Below are 23,186 nucleotides of genomic sequence, written 5' to 3' on the forward strand. Positions count from 1 at the left end.
TTTATTTTAATGTTATATATTTATAGGAAAAAAAATTTTTAGGCACTAATGTTATATATTTATAAGAAAATTTTTTAACCTAAATAAATAAATAGACAATGTAACATTTAAATAAATAATTTTTCTCATAAATAGATAAGCTCAATGGTTAAAAAAATACTTTAAAGCAAAAAAAAAATTGTTAAAAAATTAATATTTAATAAAAAATATTACAGACATAGACATATAATAAGAATAATAAAAATTAATATCAATTAGTATAAAAAAGATTAAAAGTGTCATAATACTTTAAAAAAGATTTATGAAAATTTTAAACACAATAGAAGGTAAGTATAAAAAATATTATTTTAATATAAATAATAAAGTTGGAAACATAAAATTTAAATTAATTAATTTCTCATAAATAGATAAGCTAATTGTTAAAAAAAATATTTAATGGATGAAAAAAAAGATTAAGTTAAAAATAATATTTGAAAATAAAAAATTCAAAAATTTGTTATCATAAATACATTATAAGAATAATAAAAATTTGAATCAATTAACATAAAATTGCATGTATGTGTCATAAAATCTTAAAAAAGAGTTATGAAATTTTTAAATGTAATAAAAAATAAGAATAAGAGTAAGAATATATTATTTTAAAGTAAAGAATTAAGCAATTTAAAATTTGAAATAATTATTTTTCTATAAATATATAATGCTAATAACTAAAAAATATACTTTTAAGACAAAAAGAAAATGCAAAATATGATATTTTAAAATAAAATTTCAAAATTTTTTTAATGTAAACATGTAAGAAGACTAATCAAATTTGCATCAATTGACACAAAATAGGTTAAAAGTGTTGTATCATTCTTAAAAAATCTATAAAAATTTTTTATGTAATAGAAGAAAGAATAAGTGTAAGAATATATTATTTTAATATAAATAATTAAGATGATAAAGTAAATTGAAAGTAATTATTTTATCTATAAAGATATAATGCCAGTGGCAAAAAAAATATTTAAAATATTTTTAAGGTTAAAAAGAGATAATATAAAAAAAAGATATTTTAAAATAAAAATATAATAAAAAAATAATTATTGGTGGTAGAAATAATAAAATGTGTATCGATTGGCATAAAATAAATTAAAATATCGTAATATTTTAAAAAAGAGTTATAAAAATTTTAAACATAATATAGAATAAGAATAAACGTAAGAATGTATTATTTAAATATAAAAATTAAGTTAGTAACATAATTTAAAAGTTGGAAATAAATTATATTTTTTCAAGTAACAAAAAATTTAATTTAAATTGGTAAGAATAAATTAAGTTAGTAACCTAAAATCTAAAGTAATTATATTTTTCTTTAAATACATAAGCACAATGATTGAAAAATACTTTCAAGGTAAAAAAAAATAAAAGAATTTATATTTCAAAATTAAAAAAAAATTATTAATGTAAATATGTTAGAGGAATAATAAATTTATATTAATTTATATAAAATAAATTATAAGTGTCGTAATATCCAAACTCCAAAAAATAGTTATGATCATTCTAAACTTAAAGAAATGTAAAAATAATCGTAAGAATATATAATTTTAGCATAAATAATTAAACTGATAATACAAAATTTAAAATGATTAATTTTCTTATAAATATATAAGGCCAATGGCTAAAAAATTACTTAAAAATAATAATTCTAAAACTAAAAATAATGGAAAAGAATTTATATTTTAAAATAAAATGATGTTTTTTTATCAAATTAAATAGGTGAGAGAAATAATAAAATTCATATCAATGGAGATAAAATCATTAACTTTGAATGGATCCATTTTGAAAAGTTCTTAATGTGTTTTACTCATAACTTATTTTATCAATGTTTAATTCTAATGTTGTCTTTTTCTTCGATTTTCAATTTTTTTCAAAATGCTAATTATGTTTATTGTTCCATAAATTTTTATTAGACCTATTTTAGGACTAAGCTACATACCCAAGCTTGAAGTGCATACCCACTTTTTGAGAGGGTTTAGATAAAAAAAAAATTAAAACTCGTTAAACGGATATAGTAACAATTTTTGACCCATTTAAATTTTAGGCTAGGTCTTGAATAAAATATTTAAAATCTAAACCCGACTAGGCTTGGTCTAAATTTTCATATATATAAATTTTTTATTTATATATACGTGTGAATTGTATATAAAGTAATTCATATATATAAAAATTAAAAATTAAAATTATATATATAAATTAAAAATAAAAATTATATAAGTAAAAATTAAGTTTAATAAAACATATATAATTTTAATTTTTAATTTTTATATGTATGTGAATTGAATATAATCCCATTAAACTTAATTTAATGACATTTTTTAATTTTTTATTATATAAAATAAATTTAATGGATGGGTTTGAGATTTATTTTTTTTTAATTTGGATTAGGTTTAAAAAAATTTTGAGGCTCAAAATGTTAAGCTAAGCTTGTTCTAAACAAATATATAAGCCATTAATACAAAATATGAGCCTAATTTAAACTCAGCTCAGCTGATTCATAAACATCTCTAATATTTACTTCAAGTAAAAAAATTTTGTATGCATATTATATATATATATATATATATATATATTACAACTCATAGTATTATGGAGAAAAACTACTAAAAATCATACATTACACAAAAAAAAATACAAATCAACATTCATTATTTTATTTATTTCGAATATATTATTTATTTTTAAAATATCATTATTCTTATTTTTGTGATAGTATAGATACATGTATAATTGATCGAATTCAAATCGATTTAATATTAAATTCGAGCTTAAGTTTATCTTGAAATTCAGGATTTGAAATTTAGTTCGAATTTGATCAAGTTTTTTTTTTTTTTTAGTTTGAGCTCAACTTAAAATAAAAATTGAGCTACATGAATTCGTTCGATTAGACTCGATTAATATGAAAAAATAAGTTCGATTCTTATATTTAATAAAAGTTTAATTATTTGTACTCAAACTCGAGCTCGAATTTGAAATAATTTATTAATTAAAATAATAAAAATATATTAAAATATAAAAATTTTATTAGATTTATGAGTTACTTGAGTCGAATATAAAAATATTTGAATTTGATTCGATCGATAAATCAAATTATTCAAACTCAACTCAATTATAATTAAATTAAATTCAAATTTTATTTAACTTATAAATACTAATATATTATTCATACTCCTAAAAACGATAACAAGCATTTTAATTTTTCATAAAACTAAACTTTAGAACTTCCTAAATCCAAAAACATCGTAAGAAACCTAGAGCATAATCATCATCACAGTCCTCTATACCAGGCCATTGGTTTTGGTATGAGCCCAACCCATCATCAGGGTTTCCACAAATTCGGCCGATTACAGAGCTTCAGATTTGATAAGATAAAACCGTGGAAAAGCCCCATTGTCTAAATCTAATAGCTAAATTCACGCAGCCTGACAGCCATAACCCACGTCTAACTGTTACATTATAGCCCCTTTTGAGCTGGTTTCCTCCACACAAAGAGGAAAAAAAACCTCAGAGTCTGTTGTTTTCTCCCCTTGCAAAGGTGCCAAACACTTTCCTTTTTCTTCCCTTGGGCACGGTTAGCCCTTTACACTTTCACATCTGATTTTAATCCTTATACCCATTTTTCTGTTCGTTTCCTCTGTTTCTTGCTTCAATCTAAGTGTTTGCCGACAAATAACCAAAAAAAAAAAAAGGTTTTTTTGTCTTGGTCTCCTCTATTTCTTCACCTTTATTCATTTTTCTTTTAATTATTGGATTCTCAATTCAAATTTTCAGATCTGAATCCTTACTTGTTTCATTATCCCTTTCTGGGTGTTTCAGATTTTTCTTTTTTACTGCTGATTTTACCCTTCAATTATGATCTGCTTGCAATCTAATTTTGTTCTGGTTTTGGGTAAGTTTTGCCTCAGAGCCAATATGATAGTAGCTTTTTCTAGTATTTTTGGATGATATTAGTTATAGCTGCTGGGTATTGTAGAGACTGTACATTAGTTGCTTTATTTATGATGTGGGTTTTCCATCATTTCTGCTAGGAACTTTTTTTATTCAATTTTGAAACTAAAATAATTTTTTTTTGTTCAAAATGGCCCTTCTTTTTATCTGTTTCTAATGATCATTATATTTTTTTTTATGTAATTTGTTTAGCTTGAACTTAATCATATATTAATGTTCCGGCTATCTGATTCCTTCAATCATATGGATACTTAAATCAATTATAAATGTGGTTTCATAATTGAGTTAGGTCTTATAACTGAGCATTTGACTTTCTCAATTTATATGTTGCATATGCTGATCCAAATGTATAAAATAAATTCCTTTTGGAGATGGATGTAATGATAATTTCTTCTCGTTTAATTTTCCAAGTAATGATTGAAGTTCCCAACTTGGCCTTACTTTACAAACATTGTCACAACAAAGCTTAGTGAACTAAAGTGGCAAAGATTGTACTTGAAAAGGCTTTTTGTTTATGGTTGAGTGTAGTGTTATAAATATTGAAAACTTTTCATCACGAAGAAAATGTTCAAGAACAAGAAAGTTTAAAGTCAAATCGTGTTAGTATGTCGTTTGTAATAGCAGTATAATTGCTTTAAATGTAGTTAATTCATTGTCCCAATATGAATAATTCAGAAGCAATATCCCTGTAATTCTCAAAAGTCTTCTGCATAAGAATATCATGGCAAGAATAATCTCTGAATGATATAGTGAAACTGTATGTTCCCTTTGTTTTCCATATTGGATACAAAGTCAATGAGGTTAAATTCTTATTTGTAGCAAGAATGACGTATTAAATTTCTTTCTTATTTATAGTATCTACAATTATATCAAATTAACAAAATGTTCTAATCCTTAAAAGGTAAGGCAAGTTTGGTGATCTTAAAATTTATCTTTGCAAGTGCAGGTTCCCCTGAATTTTATTTTTTGGCTGAAATTTATAGTTAAAGGATGCAACCAATTACGTTTGATTCCTTATGCTAACTGATTCGTAGACTTACCAAGCGTTCCTTTTGTGGCCTATATGATATCCATCACTGTACAGTGATAAAATATTTGTTTGTTGTACTGGATAGAAAACTAAAGTCATTGTGATAGCTGTTTCTATACATTGATAAAGGTGTGTTTTATTGTTTTGGATAGAAAATTAACATATGCTCTTAATGAGCATTTGAAGTTCTTTAGAATAGCTGTAATATGATTGTTTTAAAACTAACCCTTGTCTTTAATTACAATATGCTCTCTTTACTCAAATGGTTTCTTGCAATCCCAAAAAATTATTTCAAGTGGTTGTGGATTGAGCTCCTCCAGACATGGCTTTATCCCCAAGACAGGGAAGTTATCATTGTTGTTATAGCTTAGGAAATAAACCGCAAATGATTTTGCCAGCTGCAATTAAGTACGTCCTATGGGTTGACTCAGTTATTGGGGTACATTGAAAATGTTGATTGGGAGATTGTAACCATTATGCTACACAGAATAGCTGGAAAATGGAAACTGTAATGTTGGGCAGCTGAAGTCTTTGGTGAAAGTAGACTTTCTTATCTAGCTAGAAGTTTAAGCTCCAATGATCATTTTTCTCTATAGATGAAGCTTTTATTGAACTCATTATGATTAGCTGAGGTAACTCTAAGTTCCTATTATCATTGTTCTCTACAGGTGAAGGTTCTATTGAATTTAAAATTAACTGAAGTGTCCTATGGATGCCATTAAGGATCTGACTTTGATATTTTCTCTTCTTTTATTGTTTTTTGTGCCCTAATTCCTTCCCCCGCTTTTTTTCTTGAATTTAAACCTTTCTCTTTATGGTAGAAATTCATACATTTACATTGTAATAGTTGATTGATAACAATTCTAGTATAATGATGGTGTTTTAATTATTAATAGAATCATGGACGTATGAACTTGCATATGAAAATGAAATGATAACTAAATTGGAAAAGTATAAAAGGTTTGTATATGCACATTTTATGAGGGATAGCTGAACTGATTAGTTTCATGAAATAAATATGCAGCCTTCTTATCAATTGCAATTTTTTTGCTAAGTAATTGTTTGTGTATATATATATATATATATAAAATTTCTTTTTTGTAACCTCACATTGATAATAGTGAGATTTTTCTCTGTGATCTTTTTCTCTTTCTTATGCTCAATTTTGTGAACCTACAACATCTTTTTGCCTGTTGCATGCAGAGTCTTATTCCTCGTGATTCATCAGAGGCATTACTATTTATCCCTGTTGCTTTTTTTTACCAGTCCGATAATATATGGGCTGAGGTGCACATTTCATGGGAGGTGTAGAGGATGATGAACCAGCCTCAAAACGCATGAAACTATCCTCTGAAGAGTTGAGACTTCTTTCCAACGGTTCAGCTATTAAAGAACCTCTAGCTGGGTCCTCAGGAGGCTTGATGGCTTGGCCCCTGCATTCTCAAGGGGGCAAAGAAGTTGTTGGCTCAAAAGGACTCATAAAGAAGGTAGAATTTGTCCGAATAATAACAAAAGCATTATACTCTCTTGGTTATATAAAGAGTGGTGCTCATCTAGAGGAAGAGTCGGGAATAACATTACATTCTTCTTTGGTCAATGTATTTATGCGACAAATTCTTGAGGGAAGTTGGGATGAAAGTATTGTCACATTGCATGATATTGGTCTAACAGATGAAAGGACCATAAAATCAGCCTCTTTTCTGATATTGGAACAGAAGTTTTTTGAACTTTTGGATGAAGAAAAAGTCATGGACGCTCTGAATACATTGAGGACTGAGATTGCACCTCTTTGTATCAATAATAGTAGAGTTCGTGAGCTTTCTTCATCTATTGTATCACCTTCTCAGTGTTTTTCTGTTTGGTCTCTGAAACAAGATACACTGAGGGCTAGATCTCGGACTAAATTATTGGAAGAATTACAAAAGCTGCTTCCTCCAACAGTTATGATTCCTGAAAGAAGGTTGGAGCATTTAGTTGAACAGGCCCTTGTCTTGCAACGAGGTGCTTGCTTGTTTCACAACTCTATGGATAAGGAAATGTCGCTATATGCTGATCATCAGTGTGGGAGAGATCAAATTCCGTCTCAAACATTGCAGGTTAGATTTTATTCTGCTAATCAGATTTTGTTATTAATTTTTGTCTCTTTCATTCTATACTCGAAGATGGTAAAATTCTAAGGATTTTTTTACATTCTTTTATTTACGCAAAATTCCATGAACTACAATCATAACATGGTACACAGTGCATTCTTTTACATCCTTTTGTGTTAGTTTTGTGGAAATTATAAATCTATCTTAGGTTGTGCTTTATCAATATGGGTATTCTTTGCCATAGATTAGCAGGTTCTTTGATTCATGTGCTATTGATAACCTTTGCTTGATTCAGGCATTATAGAACTGATGTTAGGTATTTGATTATGAGTTAGATTTTAAATTGTGGTGTTTACACTTTCACTGGAATTAGTGTTTGAAGACTTCTTGTTGGATAGACAATTTCTTTCCTAGGTGCAATCTTGAGGCATTCTCTACCCATTTATGTATTACACTAGCCTCAAAAGTCTGCTGAAGGGGTTGTTAGTATCTGAAAATGAAAATGGAAAGTCCAATCTTAAATCATTGAAGATGATGGTTTATGTGTTTTGACTTTTGAGGGCTCTCATCTCACCTTTAAGAGAGATGATGTGAAAGAAAATCTAATGTACGTGAAGTCATATAGCTGTGGACTAGAAGAAGTGATTTGAAGTCTGTAACTGACTAGATAGTGAGCTCTTTAAGATCTCATGTATGATTAAAAAAGTCGAGAGGAAAGTTCCTACTCATGGTGCTTGAGAATTGTTTTGCCAAGTTGGAATTCAATGTGGTTTCTTAATGAAAATGCTAATGGAAGGTCATTTTCTAAGTTGGTGAATTTCCAAGTCAGTATATCCTTTCTTTGGTAGCCAAAGGTTTGTTCCAAGAATAATAAACTAGGGAAGTGAGTGAAAGTACTCATAATAAGTTGTAATAGTTCATTAAACCTATTTTTCTTGATTCACTATTGCCTTTGCATGCCAAAAGGATGAAACTTCTGTAAAATTTTGATGCAAAACATTCATGCTTAAAATGTACATATGGTGTTTGGGAGGTACACATATGCAGGGATTTAAATAGTGGCCTGGTAGTGGTTTAGCGGCCGCTATTTTGCAGTAATGCTGCCGTCCGCCACCGCTATTAAAGAAAAAACAGATGAGAATGCCGATCACGATGGTTGTGGCTTGTTGCGGACGCGAAAAGCGGTGTAACTGTCAATTGTGGCGATAATGGTCTGTTGTTGCCAGCTACTCCGAATTCCATCCAAAAAAATATATAGAAAAATGAAAACAAAACCATTATGCCTGAGTAAAATTAAGAGTTTTTCATCCAAGAAAAACCCAAAAAATAAAATAAATACAGCCTCAGTCAAACTCAAAACACTAAATTAAGATAAGCATAACCAACTAATTAAAGGTAAGCATTGCAATTTAACTTAAAATTTCTTTTTTATTTCTGAAATTTTTGCAAAAATTGTGCTGTAAACTGGTGAGTTATACTGTGAGATCCATCTTGAAAAAACTGAAGCTGGCTGCACTGATACTAGAGCCTAAGGTGAGAAGGACGGAACTAGGTGATTGGAGGCCCTCTGTTTCTAGAGCTAGAAAGGGATAGGTGATTGAAGCTTTCAGGTTTCAGGAGAAAAGAAAGAAGATGAAGGAAAAAGGAGTAGAAGAAGAGAGACTGTGTTTGGAGCTGGACAGCAAACGGAGCATTACTAGTGGAGGGAACCTGGAGGCTGGAGTTGGAGTTTCAGGTTTGGAGGGAGGAAGGGAATGGTGCTGCTGGTGAGAGAAGAAATATAAGGGAAAGAAAAAATGGATTAAGGTTTTATAATTTTCGATTAATACCTAAGAACTAAACAGTAAGTTTTGGGATTAAAGGAAAAAAAATGGAAAGAATTGGATGGATCTTGGCCTTGCATACTAAATTTTGGCCCAATAGTTGACAAGCTATTTGATTTATGGACTTATTGGATCCTTTAGACTTTACATTAAGACTTTAATAAGTTTTTATTTGTATATTTATTTTTAGTTCATGTTAATAATATTTTTAAAAATGTTTCTAAAAATAAATAAATTATGAATGATTGTATTATTGTTAAAATCTTTTTTATTATGAAAATATTTATAAATGAAATATTACTTATTAATAAATAAAGTAAATGTGAATCTTTGATGATAAAATTCTAAGAAAATCTAAGTATTGATTCTATTAAAAATTTCTAATAAGAAGAATCTTTAATAAAAAAATCCCTCATTTACTCCTAATGTAATATTAGTATATATGGATCCTTGACATTTAATATATTTTATTTTATTAGTTATTAATATTGGTAAAAATTCATAGTTAAGAATTAGTACTTTTCTAAATATGAATATTTTACTCTAATGACATAAATTATAAATATTTTTTCATATAAATAAATGATCCTAGTGAGACATAAATTACTTTAAAAATTATTAAAAAGGAAGTTTTATGATCATAAGTATAATTACTATGTTTTACAATAAATTGTGCAAAATTAAAAAAATTTCACAATCACAATGACCACGATAGCAATAGTTACATCCGCAACCGCAACCGCAATAAACGTAACATGACCGAAAACGTGACAATAATTGTAATTTAAATCCCTGCTCATATGATACGTGGTTGATTTGAACAATCAACAATTGGAAGTGTTCTCCAAGCAAATTATCTATGACACGTTAATAAGAAGATTTTATGATTCATTCACATTTTTTTGGGAATGTGAGATCCTCTTTTGAAGTTCAAGAGAAAGTGATGGCATTTCCAACCATAAAGATATCTTCTAGGACTAATGGAAAGTGCACTTGGTAGTTATGGAATTTTAGGGCCGCTGGTTTTATTCTATTCTGCTGTTAAAGAGTATTTTAGGTAAATTTATGTTCTGCAAATAAAGGCCTTGATTATTGTCCATTGCATCTTAGCTGGAGGGTTATTTTTGTGGCCTTTTGTGGTGGATTGATCAGAGTCCTTAATTTCATCAAGATATTAAGTCCTTTATATCATTACCAGTCATGTTTGGACTGATGGTCTTGGTACCAAAAAACTTGATGTTTATCAGGATATTTGTAGCACCCACTTCAGACAAGATATTAGCAGGTGCTTTAGCTTCATCTTCCAGACCAATATTGTCCCTCATTAATGGCTTCAATCACTCAACCATGGTTGGGCTTTGATGCCAGATTTTATGCTTATGGAAAACATTCATTTTCATTGTATAGAACTTTCTCCCAAGGATGATGTAATGGATTGAAACAATGAGGTTTGATACCCTAAGGACAGCCACCGGTGAAGCGTTTAGTGAGTCCTTAAGACAACTCTCAAGGTGTTCTTAAACATCTTCAAGAATATGCTTCCAAACCTCCTTACTGTTAATCGAACATCATAGCTTTTGAGATGGTCAATCAAATAATCTTTAAAGATTAGTTGCTGCCCTGCATTGAGCAGTGACACAGACAAAAAGAGATACAAAACTTCATGCCATGAATTGGGTCGATTTTAGGAATCTTAGTGAGTTTTTCTCTATACAAACATCTAACTTTTTTCTTTTTACAATATTTTCAAGTGACATATCTCTTGGACCAAAAATCGTTGTAAAAGCTGTGCAAATGGTTCATTGAATTTGTTTTATGTGGGATGGTCTATGTTTGTTGATGCATTCAACCCAACTACATATCATGGACGTCACATTGACTATAATAGGGTGTCAAATGGGCAGGTATGAAATGGTATAGGTGACTTATATATGGATTGGGTTATAATTGCTTATATGCCCATTTAGGACCACTTTAATTTGTACATCTACATGCCAAAGTCACCCATCATCCATTTATATGGACCAGCCCAATCAATAGGCATAAGCAATCAATTGGTTTGGTTTTGAAAAATTGGAAATTGACTTAATCGATTGCCCTTAAAAAATAACTGAATTGATTGATCTATTTCTAATAACCGAAAATAACTAAACGAACATAAGGTCAGTTGGTTCGGTCAAAAAACCAAATTTTTTTCATCATTCTTTTGTCGCCCATTTTGAACAATTTTCACCCAATAAAACTCACCTTATAATTTGCCATTAATATCATATTTCCCATTCTTAAAAACACATAAAAAAAAATTGTATATATTTATATTATATACAATATATGTAAAAATTTATTAAAAATGTTGGTTAATTTGGTCAGTTTGGTTATTAATTTTAAAAACTGAAAACTGACTGAATTAATTGACGAAACCTATTTATTTAACCGATAATTACGAAAACCAAACCGACTTAACCAAATTCAGTTGATTTCAGTCATTCAAATCAGTCCCAGCCAACTTATGCTCACCCCTACAATTGATTCATCAAACTTTTATCCTTTTCATATTTTTATATATTCATCTTCTTAAACCTCACAAAATTTTTATATATGTAAAATTGTAATTAGAAGTGAACAAAATGTGGGTTGAAAATATAAATGATAAATAACCGTTCTAAAAAATTATTGTGTGTTATTTTATTCAAGGAATGTATGATTAGTTATTATTAAAATTCTGAAATTTTCTATCTTCGGTGAAGTATGTTATTTTTTTGCCTTTTTCTCTTTTCTCTTTTTTTTTTTTGTTTTTTTAATTTCTTTTTCCTTTTCTTTCTTCTCTCTTTCCTTCCACTTCTAGGCATCTCGGAGAGACAATTGGGCAATGTTTGGCTTGGCAGGATCCAACCTCTTGGAATGTTGACCTGTCATATAAATTAGCTATAGCCAATCCCTACCAATGTTGGCTAGGCTTGTGAGGGTTAGATTCAGCATTGTCAAGTTTGTTTTCTGGTGACCATTGTTGGGGGAAAGAGAAAGAAAGGAAAAGAAAAAAAGTAAAGAAAGAGAAAGAAAAAGAAAAAGACAAATTCAAATAAGCTGATCATTGGCCATTGCGTTTAAAAATTAAAATAATGGATGCTTGTTGGGTACCCATGGGGCACCAATTAGTTTGTTTTAAATGGGTGTACCTTTTTGATAACCCTTTTAATCAATGGTTGGGTTGGATTGATAAATTTTAGGGCAGGTATGAGCGGGGACCAAATGGGTTTGGACAAATTTTGAAGCTATGTGTGAGATGAGAAGCTTGAGAAAATAATGATAAATTAACCTTTTTGCGTTAGCAATTCTTTGATGCTAGGAGATGACAATCCTAGGAGTTGAACTTCTTGTCTTGAGTGCTAAAACCTCAACATTGCTTAGAAGAGTGGATTTTTGAAATTTTCTGTTAGCCATGGAAGAAAATCAATTCTCTTTATCTGTAATCTTCTGAATAGGAGCATGGGTTATATATGTTGAATATTAACCATGTATATTAGCAAAAGGAAATATGTGTAGCCATAAGGAGAAATATTATTATACATTAAATAGCCTTAAAGAGAAATATTATTTTACATTAAATTTAAAACTATGGCAATTGTTTCTCAATAAAGATAAAATGACATTTGTGAATTATCAGTGAATTTTCCAAAACTTAATAAATAATTTCATTTTCAAGTGGATAGAGAATATTACGACCATTTGCAAGATTTGTGGCCAATATAGACCTTTGTGATTATCTTAAAATTTAAACATTAGAACAAAGTAGATAATACATATATCTTTACTTGCTCATTGCTTGAGCACGTAGTGGATAAGGTCTGGCAGTTTTAGGTTTAAACTAAGACAGGGAAAGGGGAATTTTTTTTTTTCTTTTGTTTGTGTAGTGTCTTCCTAAATTGTAAATGGATCAAAGCTTCAATAGTGTAGTTTTATCCTTTGATTATCTTTCACTTTTCATTTTCTTTTTCAATATTTTTAGCAGTTAGGCTCCAAGTAAAAGGGACCAACAATGTCTGACTTTGTAATTATATTAATGGGCATCATGTCTACATAGAGAACTGATTTAACAGTATTCTACCACTGACTAGGTGGGTTTTGGAGGTTTTAGTTATGAATTGGCATGAACATGTAAAATAGAGTTAGGGAAAATTTTCACTCCAACTGATGTGGAAGTACCTGATACTTTTAGAAGTATTCTTTACAAATTATCGTTTGATTTGTTCTGGTATTTTGATTTGTTAATTACCATTTTCGTTGTAAGGAAATTGTGTCCTTAAGACTTAAGAGCTTGGTTTTGCTTTTAAATTCTTATCTTAATAGGATTATATTTTCTTTTATTTTATTTGAATCCAATTAAAACTTAGAAGCTTTAAAAGTTATAAACTTTTGATTAAGTGATACTTGAGCCCTGTTGAAAGGTTTCTTGTGGATACTCTTCACTATAGTTTTTCTTAATATTATATGTATATCATTGTTGGTTTGCTTTTTTTTTTTTTTTTTCTGTAGATTTGAGATTAGTTCATCATGCATTAGGGTGTATGAATGATACCAATGTCTTTGTCATTATATGGTAGGCATCATGGGCTTCAGTTAGTAGGAGAGAAAAGTGGGTAGATGGAAAGATATGAACGGAAAATTGGAAAGAAACCAATTTTTACTTCAATTTGGAAGGAGAAGAAAAGTGAGGCTAGAAAATAAAAGTGATTGTCAGTTTATCTATAATGACAAAAATCAATCATTCAAGTTTGCGAAAATTGTGGGAGAGAAAAGGGGAAGGATATAAATGAAGTGATAGTAAAGTTTATTGATGTGTGTGTGTGTGTGTTTTTTAATAAATTGTGCTTTTATTTCCATTCAAAAATGTTATAATGGTAAAATAATGTGATTTTAATTTTCTTTCCTTCCAATTTCAATTCTATTGAGCTATGGATTAAAGCAATAATTTTCTTTCCATTCATTTTCTATCTTTCCTACCGTATACACTAATAGAGTTAATAGAAAATGCTTCCATTCCTTTCACTTTCTTTTCTCCCATTCTTTTTTTCCTCCATTTTTTGATCTTTCTTGAGCCAAACCTTACTGGCAAATTCACTCACTAAAGAGAAAGGAAAAAGTACGACTGGCAATTCGTGTTAGCGGTTCTTAATCTTTCCATGTCAAGGTCAGGGTATAACAGGTAAATGGGTCAAAACGAACTTGATACAATTAATCATCTTGTTGAAGTCTTTGACACAAACATGGCACTAGTAAATGGGTCGACAGACACGAATGTGACATGATTATTACACTGCATGCATAAAGTGACATAGTTAACATGTTTAAATATGGTTAACTTGTTTAGACACGATATGGTTAACCCATTTATACACGATATGGTTAACCCATTTCAACACTATTAACCTATATAAACATGAATAATATTTTGTTTTATGTATTGTAATAAATGAGTTTAAACGTGTTAAATATTTTGAGTAATGTGCATTAACCTATTAATACAATTAATTAAACATGTATAAACGGGTCATATATGGGTTAGACGGGTCAGCTTGCGCAACATAAGAATATTTTCCTGTCATAAGCAGGTTGACATGACCTTGACGCGAACACAATCATGCAACAGTCAAACCCTCTAAATTTGGCGTTGTATTCACATTGTGTTAGTGGATTGTGTCCAAAATTGCCAAGTCTGGGAAAAAAATTGGATCACTTGTTTACATATGCATCCGAGTGAATTTGTTTTAGTGTCCTCTGACTGAAATATTCGCAGTTTCTTGATTTTTTTAATCTGTTTTTTTATTCCTTATCTGAAATTTTATCTATTTGTGGCTTGCTCTTATCTTTTCTTGAATTATTATTGAAAATTCTTTTTTTAATTCTTTTTGTCATTTCTCTTGCAACAGATACTACAGTCTCACGCTGATGAAGTATGGTTCTTGCAATTTTCACACAATGGAAAATACTTAGCTTCGTCGTCTAATGATCGGTCAGCGATCATTTGGGAGGTATTGCTATTCACTCAGGACATGGATAAAACAATAATGTTAATTTTGTTAAAGATAACCCCTTATACCTATAACTCATGGTTTTGGACTTTTTATTTTGGCTAAAGGGTATAAAAAACCCTTGAATTATAATTAAAAAGAAAAATCTAAGACCTTATTTTTTTTATTGCAATAAATCAACCCCTCCAAAATTTATTTACATCCAATTAAGCCCTTAGTTGGATGATAAAGTTAATATTGTTAATTTTTTTTGCCAACGAAGATAAAATTCCATGTGACATCAATAAAATAGATTAAAGTTTTCTACGTGGTGCAATTAATATAGGTGAAAATAAAATAAAATAAAATATTTTTTCTCTTTATCTTTTTCTTTTCTATTTTCTTTCCTCTTCTCTCTCTAAGATCCCTCTAAGGGTTCAATTGATTGTAGTTCAGGGATTGATTGATTCAGTTTTTGCCACATAACTAAATTTCGTCCAATGAAGGGTTAAATTGGGTCGAAATAGAAGACTAAGGATTCGATTGATTGCAATAAAATGTTAACAGCTTAAATGACATTTTAATTCTAGTTCAGGGGCATTTTTGACCCTTTAACCTTTTATTTTTAAATCCTTATCTTTAGTGATAAATTGATTTACATTTTCAACTCTGTTTTTTATACTCCATTGCAGACATAAGTGCTGTAATTTTTATGTACTTTCAACTAAAAATAGTAACATATAATATCTTATTAGATTCCTCTTTCCAGTGTTCTTCAGCATCTTTTTTTTAATACCTTATGGTTTATTTGTAACTTATATTCTACCCCATCTTCAGCATAACTGTTGCCAACATAATAAAATAAGGAAAGAAAGAAATGATAAAGAGATGTGGTTTCTTGGAGATTATTTTGGTTGTCATGTTTGCTACTTGATTTCTTTTCCAAGCATAAAGTAAACTCTGATTGAATATGAAAGTAGATTAGTATTTTTGAAAATTAAAAAATTTGACTTTTGTGCATGACAAAATGCATGATTTTATTTTATGTGGAGGAATTATGTATGAACGTGTGGATTACTTTAGCAATTTGTTTGAATTAAATATGATTTTTCTATTTCCTCATTCCTTTTCGTTTTTTATTAAGTTTATGGAGGTGAAAAGCAAGAACAATGAACATAGTAAAAGCAACAATTACAGGTGTAAATGATATATTAGTACTCGCAAGCTACTGGCATTCAATTCGAATAAAACTCGAATCTAGTTCGGTTATTATCAAGTCAAACTTGAGCTTGAGTAGCTTGACTTATCGATCGAGCCAAGTTCGAATATTCTTATACCGACTTGAATTGCTTGTGAACCTAATCGAGCTTTTATATTTTAATATATTTTAATTATTTTAATTATTTTAATTGATAAAATATCTCGAACTTGAGTTTGAATTCGAGTTTAAATATAAATAATCGAGCTTTTGTCGAATATAAAAATCGAGTTTATTTTTACATGTTAATTGAGCCTAATCGAGCAAGCTCAAGTAGCTTGATTTCTATTTCAAGTTGAGCTTGAGCTAAAAAAAAAAAAACTCAATCAAGTTTGAGTCGAGTTTTCAGCCTCGAATTTGGAGTCGAGCTCGAGTTTAATACTGTATTGACTCGAACTTGATTGATTATATCCCTAGAAACAATCATATGGAACCTTAGCAAAAATGAGTTTCCCTAAATGCAGCAAAGAAAGACCTTTCTTGGTAATCAAAGCTAGTAATTTTTTTCCCATCTAGGGTCATGGGTGTGCAAGGGTTTGGATGTAATGAAATAGAAAATAGATGTGTTGTTGGAATATGAAGGGGTACTTCCTGTGTTGATTTAGGCAGTAATTATTGTCTGTAAGAACGCAATTAGATGACAGAGGCTTAGAGTGTGGTTGTTCTGTTCTACTTCAAAATCGCCATTTTTCTCATGCTGATATTGTGAATGTTTTGCATGGTAATCAGCATGAAAATTGCTTGAAGGAAAACGAGGTGAGAGTTAAGAATCAAGTAAACTGAAAGGAAAAGCTTCAAAGGAGGGATGCCCCAAAGTTAGAAGAATGGAGAAAGCTCAAAAAGCTACACCTGAGATGGAATGTCTGCATTAAAATCCTCAATGATAAAAAGTTTTAATAATCAAACTAATTGATATAAACTCAAGTTGATTTTAAAAAATGCTAATCTCATTCCTTAACTTCTGTTTGATCATCTCATCATATGAGTTATCAATTTGATACCTTTGTAATAGTATGTCCTCTTTTTTCTTGTATATAGATAATTTTTTTTTCTCCTCAAAAAAGAAAGAAAGAGTGATCTTTCTCTAGTCATCCAGTATTTTCTTGGACTATTGAATAAAGTTTGTAAGCCAAGATATTGTTCTTCTCATATACATTTCCTCTTGTTAGTCTGGATGCCATCTGGCCGAAATGCTTTTCTACTCTTCATCTTTTTCAAAGACTTCCTTAGCTTGCTTTTTCTAGTATGTCAATGGAAGGCATAATTGTTTTTTCTTCTGAATTATTAAGCCCTCTTAAGGTTGTATTAGTAGCCAAATTTAAGCAACTTATGGAACAGCTCCTCCGTCTAACTTCAGTAGTCTTCTCAATAACAATCACCTTTTATTCATCCTTAATGCAATTTACTTAATTTAAATCCATTCTCTATTTTTTTTTCTGTTAAGTTTTTAGTATTTTTAAACACCAGAAACTCCAAACGTTTCTTTTTCAAAGTTTTCTACATTTATTCAGGGGGTTTGGGTGAAATTAAGACTTTCTCTTGGATGGAATCAATTTCAAGCATATAAAAAGGTTGTGTTAACCAGTGACAATGCTTAGATCACTGTGAACAATTATCTTTTGCTTACTTGACCCAAAAGCCTAGCAATCAGTCTTTTTTCTTATTCTAACAATTTTAATTATTGTAGGTTGATGCAAATGGACTATCTTTAAAACATAAACTCTCTGGTCACCAGAAACCTATATCTTCTGTTTCATGGAGTCCTGATGACCACCAGCTTCTCACTTGCGGTGTTGAGGAGGTGTTAAGGTGCTGGGATGTCTCTTCTGGTGAATGCCTCCATGTTTATGAAAAAGCTGGTCTTGGCATGGTTTCATGTGGATGGTCTCCAGATGGCAAATGGATATTTTCTGGTGTGAATGATAAGAGTATCTGCATGTGGGAATTGGATGGGAAAGAGCTAGAGTGCTGGAAAGGGCAATGTACTCTAAAAATTTCTGATTTGGAAATAACAAGTGATGGAAGGCAGATTATCAGTATATGTAGGGAAACAGCAATATTATTACATGACAGGGAAGCAAAAGTTGAGAGATTAATTGAAGAGGATCGAACAATAACTTCCTTCTCATTATCAAGAGACAATAGATTCTTGCTGGTAAATCTTTTAAACCAAGAAATCCATCTGTGGAATATAGAAGGTGATCTGAAGCTTGTTTCTAAATATAAAGGCCATAAGCGCACCCGCTTCATCATTAGGTCTTGTTTTGGTGGACTCGAGCAAGCTTTTATTGCAAGTGGTAGTGAGGACTCACTGGTACGGACTTTAAATTTGTTCTATATCAATCTGTAGCAGTAAGTTAGCCTATGCTTAATAGGGAAAGCAGTATTCTCATAATAAGGTTTCCATGTGTTGACTTATATTATATACAGGATCATCTCTACATAAATGTGTCATTATAGTGAAAGATTGTAGTATAATAAGAAACTGAACCTTTGTGAAGGCTATTAGATCTCAAGCAAGTATGGATGGTTTTTGCTTTATCACCAAAAGTCACATTGCTTTCCATGTTCATCAGTCATGTGCAGTCATATGCTTGCATAGATGATATTGTATAGTGGATCAGAGCCACTGATTTTCTTCTTCTGTCATGTGTTTTCACAATATTACGCCAGTCAAGCAGCTGATTAATGTATTTTTTTCATCACCCTTCACCTTACTAGTTGTTTACTTCTGTATAACATCACAGAGAAATGTTGTAAGATATTTATTTGTCACTGATGGGCTCAACATATATCAGCCATGCATGCGTAAGCATAAACATTTGCTATCTGCTTAGTACAAAAGTATATCTTCTCATTCTACAGTCCAGTCGCTTTTTCGTTTCTAGAAATTGTACTTCTGAACGACCCAGGTTTGGCTTATTGATTGTTTCTTCTGCTTAGGATTGTTAAGGTTCAAGGTCCTAACCCCTTTGTGACTCCCCATGCCCCCCTCCCCAACATGGATGTAGTCATATGTAACAAGAATTTCCACATCTGTGTACAGCAGTATACACATTGGTGGTAACCTTGTGGATTTTGGCCAACTTAATGGTAACTTTTGGCTGCCTGGACTTAGTGCCTAACACTAGTCCAGAAAAAATGGATCTTGACTTATTCTTAGATGTTTATGGCTTCATCGGTGGACTCTGGTCTGTTTCCATCACAAGTATAGCGCTGAAATACTAATTAAACAATGTGACATTATGCATACACATTTTGTAAATGTAAATTTATAGGGAATGTGATTTATTTCTGAAGTTTGAGTGAATTAAATATAATTTTCTTTTTGCTATATGTTTAGGTTTATATATGGCATAGAGGCACAGGGGAGCTTATAAAGGCATTACCAGGTCATTCTGGATCTGTTAATTGCGTAAGCTGGAATCCAGCAAACCCTCACATGTTGGCATCAGCTAGTGATGATCGTACAATTCGGATATGGGGCTTGAATAATCTAAGCGCAAAGCTGAAAGACAGTCACAGTAACGGTATCCATTATTGCAATGGAAGAACCTGAGAGATTGAATGCATGGAATCTCCTGTCATTGATACCTGATATAATTGGTTTCATGTAAATACTTTACCTTGTAGAAAGCTGGCATTCATATTAAAAAAAGATTGTCAACGTTGCAGCAACTTTCTGATAATAAATTTGCTATTTTTCTTTTTAACATTTAATTAATTTGATTACATTTTATGGTGAAAATTTTGAGCTTGCATGCTTATCATTAAGGTAGTTCATCAATACCTGTGTGCAAATGTTTTCTGGTTTTAACTTGCATTCTGATGGAGTATTACTATTAAAGGAACTGCCTATAGCTTTTGATTACTGTTGCCACAAGGCATCCCTTCACTCTGCAGGTCTGAAAATCAAGACCTATTTTTTGGATCCTCAAAAGTTTTCTTCTTTTGAGAAAATGGCTCGTGATGCTATAGTATTCAGTTTTAGATGTGTTTGCAATCACTTGCATAACTGCTTTTAAGGTGGCTGGCTTTGCATTTAAGAAAGGGTCAATTACACATTTGATATTTGAACTCTTGTGAAATTGTTGACCACTCATTCTGGCTTACCTCCAATGTTCACTATTTTTTAGCACATCTTAACTACTTGTTCCGGATTACTTTCAGTAATGTATGCAGCAATGCAATTTCTTTTATAACAACTTAATTGAAATTGAAGAGGTAATATGTTAGTAGTCAAAATCAAGTAGGTAAAGATTAGTTCTCCAGATTTTCTTGGGTGGAGAATCCATCATATATAAGATCCATACCACTTCTTTCTTGGCTCTTTTGAAGTTGGGGTCTCTTTTTAAAGTGTGAAATGTAAGGGATCTTGCCATTAATGCAGCTTTTGGTTAGAGAGTCGTGCTGATAACGCTAAGAGCACGGCGAGGTCACAGGTTCCAGACCTGCATGGTCAGAAGGTCACGGGCTCGAGACTTACATGGTCCGTTAATCAGACCAAACAGGAAGATATATACTATTATCTTTCGGATTTGGGATGAGGAAAGAAATTTGAAGGTTATTAGCTACATAGGTTCTCAGTTTTTGATGATTTAAGCAGATATCCAAGTTGTGGTGAATGCTCATTTTCCATTGATAAGATTCAACAAGCTTCATAACTATCTTCATCCGGGATGGTTTTGATTTATAAGGGAGAGATATAAAGAGATAAAAGGAGTAATATGGCAGAAGGGTTGCTCCTTAATTATTTAGATATCCACAAGTTTCCTCGAAAGGACCAAAAAGAAAAGAGAAGCATTGGAGGGGAGTTGATGATTCATGATAGACAAACTCAAATCTAACATCCTAACTTCTCAGAAGATTTACATGAAATCTCTCCAATTCATTAAGTTTTTAAGCAACACCGAAGGAATTTGCAGTGCTCTCTACAAACTTTCTAGCTCCCTTAAACCACCTCTTGTCTCCAGCTTGTGCCTTGCAAATGTAAAGCTTACCATCTTTTACAGAGGCTATAATGAGTTGGTGCTTGCCACCTTCATCTCCATCAGCAGTTCTTGTCAACACTGACAAGTAGTAGTACTGTTTCCCACCAACCACCGGAGTTGAACTCTCCAATATGTTTGCGGTTGCCACTGCATTGGAGTCAAACCCACCCTGACCAATTCAAGTGTATATGCAAGTAGACATTAGAGATTTGCTTGTAATTTTAAAAAGAAGTCAAGAAATTAAAGAGGGAAGGGATAAAAATTTTTTTTCCCAAATGCTGCTATAACTATGTTAAGTGTCTAAATTCAGTGTTTAGTTCATTTTGTTTATACAGCCAATTTTAAAGTGACATTTGGCTAGTCTGGAGTTTAAATTCTAAGACTTGCAACTCTTTCCCTTAACCCTAAACCTAAACTGTGATTTCGTTTGTAAAATTTAAAAAAAAAAAAAGTATATACGTTAACTGTCCACTTGCAAACGATTTTGGAAACATACATGACTGGAAATGTCCACCAACTCCCCTTTTAATTTGCCTCTATTTTACCTCTCTTTTGATATGTTAGTGAATTACCTCAGCATCAGTTACGCCAGCGTATACTTGTTTTCCAAGCAGATAGTCCACCTGCAAAGATCCATGACAAGAAAATTAATCGGCAAACCATATTTTCGTAATTCTTGAAATATCTGATTACAGATAATATATAGAAATCATAATATACCTTTAAGAGGAATTCTTCAGGGGAACCGAAGTCAGTTATGGACTTCTTGTCAGTTGGAGTGACCATGACGGCAACATTGGTGTTTGAGTCGAAGTTGTCCTCGTATCTGAGGACTTGACCTGGGAACTCAACCTCCTTGCTTGGGCTCCATTTTGATGGTATTGACAGCTTGAACCCATCCCCATTGTATGGTAAGAAGTCTGTGTTTGTTTTTGGCTTACCAAATACATTTGCTGCAATCAAACACAATCTTAATTAATTAATTAATTATATTTGCATCGAAGACCATCAATTCTCCCTATTTCATTTTACTGACATTAGAGGACATTATGGCATCCATATTTGTAATACACATTACAAACTATTTTTTTGATATGTTTAAACAAATTTAACAGTACAAGAAGAGAAAGGAAGTTACCAGCTTCACCGTAGGCTGCATCAGCAGGAGAAACCTTAGAGCCAACAGCTGCAGCACCAATGAGCACAGTGAGAGCCAACCTACGGGAGACAAGGCTTCGATCATCCTCTTGTACCGCCTGCTTCTGAGCCCTGCAAACTAGCTGGTTTGGCTTGATGTTTGCAACTTGGCGCTGCGATGATGATGATGATCTGCTTGCGGTGATGGGTGCATGGTGGTGCAAGAAGCATGCAGTGGAGGCCATCCTAGCTGCTCTTCACTCTCTACTATTTTCCTAGTTTTACACTTCAGAGAACTCCTCTTTAGCTGTGTTTTCGTTCAAGAGTATAAAACTAACAGATAAATGGGTGTGGGAAGTTTTAGTTTGTTGATATGTGAAGGGAATTGGTTTGCTCTGAGATATTGGATAGAGGAGGATTGGATTATGGATTTTGGGATAAGGTTCTTGAGGCTCTTATTAGTGCCATCTGGTTTCCTGAGTCACTCTTTTGCTAGGTCCATGTTGGATTTCTTTATGGATTTATGGGATTCGATGACAGGACTAGGTGAAGGGTATTGCGTAATTGCCGAGCATTTTACTTATAATTTTTTATTATAATCTTATAAATGTTTAATCACGATAAAAATTTTCTTTAAGTATCCATAATTTACATAAGATTTATCATTAATAAATGTAAATTCTATATAAAATTAATTTAATACTCAAATATGCTCTCAAGTTTTTGTACAAAATAGATATAAGCTTTCATCTTTTATTATATGCAAATAAATTTATAATTTTTATTTTACTACAAATAAAATCTTAAACTCTAAAAATTATATAATTAAATTTAATTCTATTAAATAAGATTAACTGCCAAATGC

The 23,186-nt window shown here is 30.9% G+C and overlaps 2 protein-coding genes across 8 annotated transcripts; one reads left to right on the forward strand and one right to left on the reverse strand.

Moving 5' to 3' along the window:
* The first annotated feature begins 3,428 nt into the window (after positions 1 to 3,428).
* On the forward strand, positions 3,429 to 19,913 carry LOC111316761 (WD repeat-containing protein 26 homolog). 7 transcript variants are annotated; one of them, XM_022918872.2, is made up of 6 exons: positions 3,520 to 3,725; positions 3,853 to 3,925; positions 6,218 to 7,110; positions 14,855 to 14,956; positions 17,881 to 18,507; positions 19,537 to 19,913. In XM_022918872.2, the coding sequence occupies exons 3-6, from the start codon at positions 6,313 to 6,315 to the stop codon at positions 19,750 to 19,752; spliced, it is 1,743 nt and encodes a 580-aa protein (XP_022774607.1). In that variant the 5' UTR covers positions 3,520 to 3,725; positions 3,853 to 3,925; positions 6,218 to 6,312; the 3' UTR covers positions 19,753 to 19,913. The 7 variants fall into 7 exon arrangements, with proteins under 7 accessions (XP_089610109.1, XP_022774610.1, XP_022774613.1 ...); XM_089753983.1 differs by lacking the exon at positions 3,853 to 3,925 and having other exon boundaries at positions 3,429 to 3,725; XM_022918875.2 differs by lacking the exon at positions 3,853 to 3,925 and having other exon boundaries at positions 3,429 to 3,607.
* Positions 19,914 to 20,921: 1,008 nt separating this feature from the next.
* On the reverse strand, positions 20,922 to 22,815 carry LOC111316763 (oxygen-evolving enhancer protein 2, chloroplastic-like). Its single transcript, XM_022918879.2, has 4 exons — positions 22,323 to 22,815; positions 21,905 to 22,137; positions 21,757 to 21,807; positions 20,922 to 21,353 (listed from the first exon to the last, which is right to left on the reverse strand). Exons 1-4 carry the CDS (start codon positions 22,564 to 22,566, stop codon positions 21,093 to 21,095), a joined length of 789 nt encoding a protein of 262 aa, XP_022774614.1. The 5' UTR covers positions 22,567 to 22,815; the 3' UTR covers positions 20,922 to 21,092.
* Positions 22,816 to 23,186: the final 371 nt, after the last annotated feature.

The sequence above is a fragment of the Durio zibethinus genome, chromosome 24 (assembly GCF_047325235.1).
Source record: "Durio zibethinus cultivar Kanyao isolate XHJ-2024 chromosome 24, ASM4732523v1, whole genome shotgun sequence".
In the NCBI taxonomy this organism is placed as follows: Eukaryota; Viridiplantae; Streptophyta; class Magnoliopsida; order Malvales; family Malvaceae; genus Durio; species Durio zibethinus.